Source organism: Nicotiana tabacum, chromosome 3, assembly GCF_000715075.1.
Source record: "Nicotiana tabacum cultivar K326 chromosome 3, ASM71507v2, whole genome shotgun sequence".
NCBI lineage: Eukaryota > Viridiplantae > Streptophyta > Magnoliopsida > Solanales > Solanaceae > Nicotiana > Nicotiana tabacum.
The window spans coordinates 7,462,582-7,471,942 of record NC_134082.1 but is presented as its reverse complement, the minus strand read 5'-3'; the positions used below and the strand labels follow the sequence as shown (position 1 = coordinate 7,471,942).

At 34.4% G+C, this 9,361-nt stretch overlaps 1 protein-coding gene across 6 annotated transcripts; it reads left to right on the top strand.

Moving 5' to 3' along the window:
- Nucleotides 1–1,906: 1,906 nt before the first annotated feature.
- On the top strand, nt 1,907–9,064 carry LOC107811862 (uncharacterized). Of its 6 annotated transcripts, none has more exons than XM_075249191.1 (4): nt 1,907–3,856; nt 4,800–4,869; nt 5,017–5,076; nt 8,755–9,064. In XM_075249191.1, the coding sequence occupies exon 1, from the start codon at nt 2,000–2,002 to the stop codon at nt 3,785–3,787; it is 1,788 nt and encodes a 595-aa protein (XP_075105292.1). In that variant the 5' UTR covers nt 1,907–1,999; the 3' UTR covers nt 3,788–3,856; nt 4,800–4,869; nt 5,017–5,076; nt 8,755–9,064. The 6 variants fall into 6 exon arrangements, with proteins under 6 accessions (XP_075105292.1, XP_075105293.1, XP_075105290.1 ...); XM_075249192.1 differs by having other exon boundaries at nt 4,797–4,869; XM_075249189.1 differs by having other exon boundaries at nt 4,647–4,869.
- Nucleotides 9,065–9,361: the final 297 nt, after the last annotated feature.

Genomic DNA, 9,361 nt, shown 5'->3' with positions numbered 1-9,361 from the left:
TTATATACTATAAGAATTGTTCATGAGTATTTAATTATTGGACAATGATTGAAGGTTAGTATTATAAAATAAAATAAAAAGACAAAAGAATGATTGAAGAGACAAAAAGAAAGAATGCAAGGGAATTTGAAAAGAGAAACAGAAACAAGAATGAGAAATGAGTTTGAAAAGTTAGGCAGCAAGAAGTCGAACTCAATTCTGGGCGACGCGAGCAATCTAGCTCGCTACAGAGCATGCGACGCGAGCAATTTAGCTCGCGATGGAGCTGGCGACGCACGGGTTAAAGTGAGGTGGAGTGCGCTACACAGGTCGCAAGGCACCGTAGGTAGCGAGGGCGTTTCATGTTTTAAAGCCTATTTTGTCTCCTATTTGATTTTGGATTTGTTTATTTTGTTTGGGTCACTTTCCTGCACATATAAATAGTCATTAAACACCATTCTTAAGGGGGAGAGACCGAGATTACACAGAATTGAGAGAAGATTCGGCCTAAGGAGGCAATAACACATTAGGAGCAAGACGGAGAATTTTTCTATTGAGTTTTTCACTTCCTTCTTCCTATCTCCATTATTGGTTATGAATTCTAGTATTGTAGTTATGCATATTATTATGAATAGCTAATTTATTATCTAGAGTTTTGATAGAACCTTTTGTAGGATAAATTCTTGTTATGTTTTTATATAATTGAGTCGTTGGATTTCTCTATTTGTTCAACTACGTTTATATTGTGGTTGATTGAAGAGCTTTCAATCGACTGTGCCTATTTAGTGTGTGTTACTCGGAATAGAATGCATATTTAGGTAGTTGTTGAACAACATCACTCCTAACGTATATGAGAGATCAATATGGAGAGTTTAAAAGTGAGATTAGGAAAAACGAAACCTAGTTGCTATCCGAATGAGCCGTAACTTAGTGTCAGCTAGCGTAGTTCGGAAGAATATGTCTAGTAAATTGTGATAGTTATTCGGAAGAGAATTACGACACTCAAAGCGCTCATAATCGGTAGAGAATACTTAGGCGGAATTATAGAAGACGTAGCGGGAAGGATTCCGACAATTGAAGAAATCATAACTCTAGACCTCCTTAATCGTTTCTCCAACCCTTAGTATCCCTAGTTGTTAATCTACCAATTTGATTTGTTAGTTAATCAGATACAAGAATCTTAATATTTATAACATAGGAATTGTTCAAGCTTGTATTTTTAGCAATATTGAATAACTGTAACTAAACCTTAGTTCTCTCTGAGATCCGACTTCGGACTTGTAAATCGGATTATATTTGCAACAACCGCTTAGTTCTTTTTATAAGGCATAGTTGGGCGTGATCATTTATTATTTTAATTATCTTTCATTAATTTTTTTCCTTTTCTGTTTCTACCATCCTTTTTTTTCTTTTTTATTTATTTTATTTTCATCGTATTTTTATTCTCCTTCTTCTACTCTTCTTTGAAATAGTTTCTGCAATATAAATAGATTTCTTCATTTATATAGGATTTATGAAGCAAATTTTTAATATATACTGAATGATAGTGGTTTAATATATTTGAATCATTATGTAAACAATAAGCAATATCGAATACTCAACATTATTGATTTAGATAATTATATTTTATATTGATTAAAATCTTTAATATATACTTTTACTTGATATTTGATATTCTAATTAAATAAAAATAACAAATTAATGGAAACTTTTTACAATTACTATTAAAATTTTATTTCTCTTTTTAAATATACTAATTGTAAACTAAACACTTATTTGACACTTAAAAGTATTTTTTGAAAAAAATTAGTCAAATATAATTTACTTATCAAATATTTCAAAAGGTACTTAACAAATTAATTGATGAAACACTAATTTTAATTTTCGAAAAGTACTTTTTGAAATAAGCAAAAATTTGGAGCCACTCAGCAAAATTAGGGCATAGGAAATAGACATAACTTTCACTTTCTCTGGAAATTTCATTGTGGGAAGTTCACTGTTAGAGATTTCTTAGCTGAAGATGAGGAGAATTTCTAGCAATGGTATTCCCTTTCTCTCTTTCTTTGCTATTTCCCGTTCTTGTTCGGCAACTACTGTTAGAATTTACTCTTCAAATCATAGTAGTATGTCCATTTCGTCAAATGGTAAATTTGGGGTAAATGGCAAGTTTGAGAATGTTAGGTGTTTAGATGACGCTGTGACTCTCTTCCGTCAAATGGTCAGAAAGCAGCCTCTTCCGTCTGTTTTCGACTTCTCGAAATTATTTAAGACTATGCTAAATATGAAGCATTACTCTGCTGTTGTTTCTCTTTTTCGAGAAATGCAGAAATTGGGTATCCCAATTAATGATTTCATCTTGAGTATCGTGATTAACAGTTATTGCTTGATGCATCGTGTTGATTGTGCATTTTCGGTGTTAGCCATTTACTTGAAGAAAGGCATTCCATTTGATGTTGTCACCTTTACCACCCTAATTAGGGGAATCTTTGCTGAAAATAAGGTCAAAGATGCAGTTGACTTGTTCAAAAAGTTGGTGAGAGAGAAGATTTGTGAGCCTAATGAAGTCATGTATGGAACAGTCATGAATGGGCTCAGCAAAAGGGGTCATACTGAAAAAACTGTTAGTTTGCTCCGGTTAATGGAACAAGGGAGCACTAAGCCCGACATATTTAACTACAGCATTGTAATAGATTCCCTTTGCAAAGATAGAAATTTAGATGCGGCTATCAGCCTTTTGAATGAGATGAAAAAGAAAGGCATATGTCCAGACATATTCACATTTAATTCATTGATTGATGGTTTGTGTAAGTTTGGTCAGTGGGAAAAGGTTAGGACTTTGTTCTCTGAGATGTTAAACCTTAATATTTATCCAGATGTCTACACCTTCAATATGGTGATTGATGGACTGTGCAAAGAAGGGAAAGTTGAAGATGCCGAGGAAGTAATGAGCATTATGAACGAAAAAGGTGTAGAGCCTGATATATTCACTTACAATGTGATAATGGATGGATATTGTTTGCGTGGTCAAATGGATAAAGCGAGGAGAATTTTGGATTTCATGATAGATAAGTGCATTGAGCCTAACATTATTAGCTATAACATACTAATAAATGGATATTGTAAGAAAAAGAAGTTGGATGAGGCCACACAGTTGTTTCGTGAAATTTCTCGAAGGGGATCACAGCCTAATATTGTTAACTACAATACCATCTCGCAAGGTCTGTTTGAAGTTGGACGGGTTGGCTCTGCAAAAAAGTTCTTTGATGAGATGCTATCTACGGGGCTTGTACCTGATTTAGGCATTCATTGCACTTTACTCAAGGGTTATTTTAAGTATGGACTTGTTGAAGAAGCTATGTCACTCTTTAATGAGTTGGAAAGAAAGAGAGAAAATGTTGATATTGAATTTTATAATGTTGTCATTAATGGATTGTGCAAAAATGGTAAACTTGACAAAGCTCTTGCTGTTTTTGGGGCGCTTTCTTTAATTGGACTACTTCCGAATGTGAGAACATACACTACAATGATAAATAAATTCTGTCTAGAAGGGTTGTTAGATGAAGCTAAAGATATGCTAAGAAAAATGGAGGACAACGGTTGTTTGCCAAATGGTATCACTTACAATGTTATTGTTCAAGGATTTCTCAGGTGCAATAGAATTAGTGAAATGACAATTCTTATGAAGGAAATGGATGGAAGGGGCTTCTCATTTGATGCAACTACAACCGAGTTATTGATAAACGTTATAAGGGAGAATCCATCCGTCCTTGACATGATACCAGATTTTCACTTGGAAAATAAGAAGTGAATAATTATTTAGCTTGTTTTATTCGCCTATAGTATCATTATGATACAGCTTCCATTTATCCCTGCAAAGGTATGCCATCCAATGCAATTGCAGAAGCTGATAAAAGGCAATTAGAACGTTGCTTGGGCTTTCCAGCAGGCGTATTGATGAGCTACATCAATTTTGATATTTTTTTTTTGTTTTCCACTCTTCTTTATGTTGGAAATCAGATTACTGCTCTGCTTATTTAATAAATAATGTGAGTTTCCCTTATATGTACACATTATAAGTCTAGAAATATCATTTTCAGTGTTATTTTCATGTATTATCATTTTCTACTATTTGAATATAAATAACTGCCTGCAACTTAGAACTTGCTATAGTTACAATTTTTTCTGTAGTTTCTAGAGTCTTGGTAATATCAACTAATTGGAGCACACAGCTGACAAGATCAACCGTGCCTCATAATAGTAGGAATATTTGTGACATTCCTGAAACTGAAATAGAACTTGTTCAGAAATTGACCGTTAACCCCGTACTCCATATCGTAATTGTCAACTAACTTAGAAGATGGAGGGAAGGGATTTCTTTTGAAGGCATAGAAATCTGTCTGCAATTCTCTACTGTAAATGTTTGTTTCTTTATTTTAGATATGGATTTTAGCTTTTTAGTTTGTACTCTGCTTTATATTTTAAGAATTCATATTTAGTTCTTTATGGAATATTGAATCCTGTGGACACTATTGGATAGTAACATATATCTATTATCTTCTATGTTTTTTGTTTCAATGTGATCATGAATCTTCAATTTGAATGTCAATTGTCAGATTAACATATTACAGTACACTTAAAAGCTTATGAATTTTCTTCTGACAATACAGGCAATTTGCCAGGCTTAAAAGTTTTGAATCTCCATTTTCTACTGTCTAGTATTTGGAAGATGATTTACTAGATGCCAACACAAATGGTTGGTCTTGGTACTTTGTTCTCTTTCTTTTTTGCCTCCTCTCTCATTAACCCTCTTGAACCAGAAGATCCCTGGAAAACCATATCACGGGGAAGATCATCCATGCAACGAAAGTCGGGGATATTATGACAGAAAAGGTAAACTTCAAGGCTCTTCTCGTCATAAAAGAAATTTGCAGCACGGAAATGTGCTTCCTGTCAAAGCTATTCTAGAAGCTAGATTTGTAGTTAGATTGCGAGACATATTATTACATGATATCAAATTTTTATACGTGTGCTTTGCAGAACAAGCATATCCCGTCATGCCAAAAATTGAAGTTCTGAAAGCGATGCAACTGATAAAAGGTGCTATTTTCTGCTTCATTTTTAAAACCTCTAGCCTTTTTTTAGTGTATTTGCTTCGGACACAATAAGATAAGTTTAAATACTTTGCAACATGTTAAGAATTATTTAAATGTGGCAGTCCACCAAGTGGCCTTATATAAGAATTTTATTATTTGTAGCACCCAAGCAAACAACCTCTCTACTCCGCCGGGTAGGGGTAAGGTCTGCGTACACACTACCCTCCCAGACTCCACTTATGGGATTTTACCGGGTTGTTGTTGTTGTAGCACCCAAAAGGGTGCTTAGGACTTGCAGTTACAAAATATAAAATTCAATTCATTTGTTGCACTTGAGATGAACTTAGAAAATCTATCATCATCTGAACTTCCTGTACATTTTTGTTCTTACACCAAAAAAGTAAAAGAGTTATATATCTGGTTCTGCTTACAGCCCTTGACATCCTTCACTCACTTGCAAAAATTGGGTCATTTCCTCCATTTCACAGTCATTACACCTTCTTTTCAAAGGTATGTTCCATCCTTGTGGAGACTAGTGCACTTCTTCTGTTGCATGATGATTAGTTGCAAAGATGAAAATGTTGGGAAATTTCTCCTTGAGTGGTCTGTTCCCTATCCATCTGTCTACCATCTCCGAGTTCAATGTGAAATTGCTCTGAGAATTTACCCCATAAGTTTCTTAAATATTTCCAATTTGGCATCAGCATCTTTATTGTCCTTCTGCTGTTCTTCTACGACAAGAGAATGGTGGGGGCGGGGAGCAGGCCCCGAACCGGAACATGGGAAGAACCAGGCTGATCCGGGTATATGTTTGCACCATAATGAGTGAACAAGTATTTCACAATTCTCTAAATACCCTTATTGAAATAAAACCCCCAACCCTCTCCATGACTTCGCTCCCTCACTCGTTACACTTTTTTTTTCCAAAACGCAGCAACATCATCGGCCACCACCATTAAGAATATCTCAGTCTTCATCTTTATCGATTTTAGATTTTGGGGCAGCCAACTTATTTTGACACAATTCTAACTTTCTTAGCTAAGAGCATAAAATGACTCCTTGGAACGTTCTGACAATGTGATAGATTTCTTTGAATTACTAGGTATCAAGGCCCATCTTTTTGGATCCAACACATCAGCGATGTTTCTTTTATTTATTTGGATTCCAGTTTAGATAGTTAATTTTTTTTTATTTAATCAGCAACAAAGAAAATTCTATTAAGTGTTTGTTTCGTATGTATTATTCCATCATTTTCTATATTATTTAAGTATATGTTTTTCTACCAAACTTTAATCAAATTATTAACTTTTATAGTATAGCTTATGATTATATTTTAGCTTATCATAAATTAATTGATATTTATCAAAAATAATTTTTTCTAATCAATTTGTATTAAAAATAAATGAGACGTAAATTATTTTGCATTTGAGTCAACTTAGAATTTAAAACCTTGTAAAAATTGCGTCTTTATTAGTGTCAACAACTTTAAGGGCAGTTGTGTTATTTTAACCGAAAAAGGTGTTTATCAACGGTTATTATCAGTTTCAGCACTTTTATCCAAACATGTAACTGTTTAGTTATTAAATCAGCTTCAACACTTAAATCAGCTAAGCCAAAGGGCTCTAACTGATAACCCACTATTTGCTCCCTCAACTCCTGCATACCAAATAAAAATTGTGCAAAATTAGGGCACACCGAGCTCACATCCACAGAAATTAGGCCATCGAAGATGAAGAAAATTTCTTTGCGTTAATCTTGCAATGATATTCAGTTGATCTCTTTCTTTGCTACTTTCTATACTGGTTTGGCATTTGCAATCAGTGCTTATTCTTCATGCCATAGTAGTAGTAAGTCTTAGAATGCCAAGTGTTTGGATGATGCTGTGACTCTCTTTATAAAATGGTTAAACACAACCTCTTCCTTCTGTTGTCGACTTCTCTAAATTATTTAAGACTGGTAAATATAAAAGACAAGAGGGGTTGCTCTGTGGTAAGCAACCTCCACTTCCAACCAAAAGGTTGTGAGTTCAACTCTCCCCAAGAGCAAGGTGGGAAGTTCTTGGAGGGAAGGATGCCGAGAGTCTATTGGAAACAACTTCTCTACCCCAGGGTAGGGGTAAGGTCTGCGTACACACTACCCTCCCCAGAACCCACTAAGTGGGATTATACTGGGTTGTTGTTGTTGTATGCTAAATATAAAGCATTACTCTGCTGTCGTTTTCTTTTTGGAAAAATGCAGAAATTGGGTATCCCATTTGATTGAGTCATCTTGAATATCATAATTAACAGATATTGTCTGATGCATCATGCTGATTGTGAATATTCGATGTTACCAATTTAATTGAAGAATAACATCGCATTTGATGTTGTAACGTTTAGCACCCTGTTGTGGGAATCTTTGGTGAAAATAAGGTCAAAGAGGCAGTTGAATTGTTTAAAAAGTTGGTGAGGGAGAATATCTGTGAGCTAATGATAAATATGAAGCATTACTCTGTTGTCGTTTCTTTTGTTGGAGAAATGCAGAAATTGGGTATCCCAATTAAACGAGTCATCCTGAATATCGTGATTAACAGATATTGCCTGATGCATCGTGTTATTCTTGATTTTTAGTGTTAACCCATTTACTTAAGAATGGCATCATTTAATGTTGTCATCTTTAACACCCTAATAAGGGGATTTTTTTGCTGAAAATAAGGTCAACGATGCAGTTGAATTGTTTAAAAAGTTGGTGAGGGAGAAAAATTGTGAGCCCGATGAAGTCATGTATGCAATCACCATGAATGGGTTCAGCAATACTCAAAAAAAAACTCTGTTTAATGGAACAAGGGAACAATAAGTTGTTGATAACCGCATCAGGCACATTCCTGTTGTTGATCAGAGTGGTATGAGGTGTCCACTGGAGATGTTTTCAGTGCTGTAGCATGTGAGCATAAGAACGAGTTGAACCGTGTAAATGCTTACATATGAGGAGGTTACTAGATGATGATGATAATAAATAACTGGATCAAACACTTGATCTTGTATATATTTGCATGCTTGGTTCTTCTAGTATTTGTTTGCGCCTCTTGATGTGGACTACTTTTCTGGTTACTGTGTTTATAACAGGCTGATTTTAAGACGGCAATTCCTTGAATCCATACAATAGGTGTTTCATCTATTTTTTAGGGATTAATATTGAGATATACTTAAGAGCATTTTGTTAGCTGTTTACTTGTTTGAAAGATCTTATAAGACAGGTTCCAACATAGTAGGAAATGATATACTTAAGATTCCTAGTTATATTAACTAGTAAGGTTTCTTTTTTGAACAAAAATAATTGGGTTCCCTCTAATTAGTTCAAAATCCCCTTGAAGGGATTAATCTCGTATATATTTGCATGCTTGGTTCTTCTAGTATTTGTTTATGGCTCTTGATGTGGTCTACCCCACTACTTTCCTGGTTACATGTGCTTATAACAAGCTGTTTTTAAGACGGCAATTCCTTGAAACAAAACAAATGGTGTTTCGTTTGTTTTTAGTGATATACTCAAGAGCATTTTGTGGTTCTTTCACTTGTTTGAATGATCTTATAAGACAAGTTCCAACATAGTCAGAAATGATCTTGTTAAGGTTCCTAGTTACATTAACTAGTAAGGTTTCCTTTTTGAACAAAAATAATTGGGTTCCCTCTATTTTGTTGATCAGGCTGGTATGAGCTGTCCTCTGGAGATGTTGTTCGTGTTGTTGCAAGTGAGCATAGGAACGCGCTGAACCGTGTAAATGCTTACATATGAGGATATTACTAGATGATGATAATAATAAATGAATCAAGGGCTTAATCTATTTGCATGCTTGGTCCTTCTAGTATTTGTTTTAGGCTCTTGATGTGGTCTACTGCACTACTTTTCTGGTTACCTATGTTTATATCAGCCTGTTTTTAAGACAACAATTCCTTGAAACTAAACAAACGGTGTTTCGTCTGTTTTTTTAGTGATTAATATTGACTTGTTATCAAGAGCATTTTGTGGTTCTTTTACTTGTTTGACAGATCTTACAAGACAGGTTCCAACATAGTCGGAAATGATCTTGTTAAGGTTTCTAGTTATATTAACTAGTAAGTTTTCCTTTTTGAACAAAAAATAATTGGGTTCCCTCTATATATCTTTGAAAATCCCCTTGAAGAGTTTTGGTACTATCTTTCAATTTTTAGTATTTGACAAAAGAGGTGTATTATTTGTTATCAAACGGCATAAAAACTACCATTAATTGTTATTATATTTGTTATCAAGGGTAGTAGCTATTATTGCTTAGG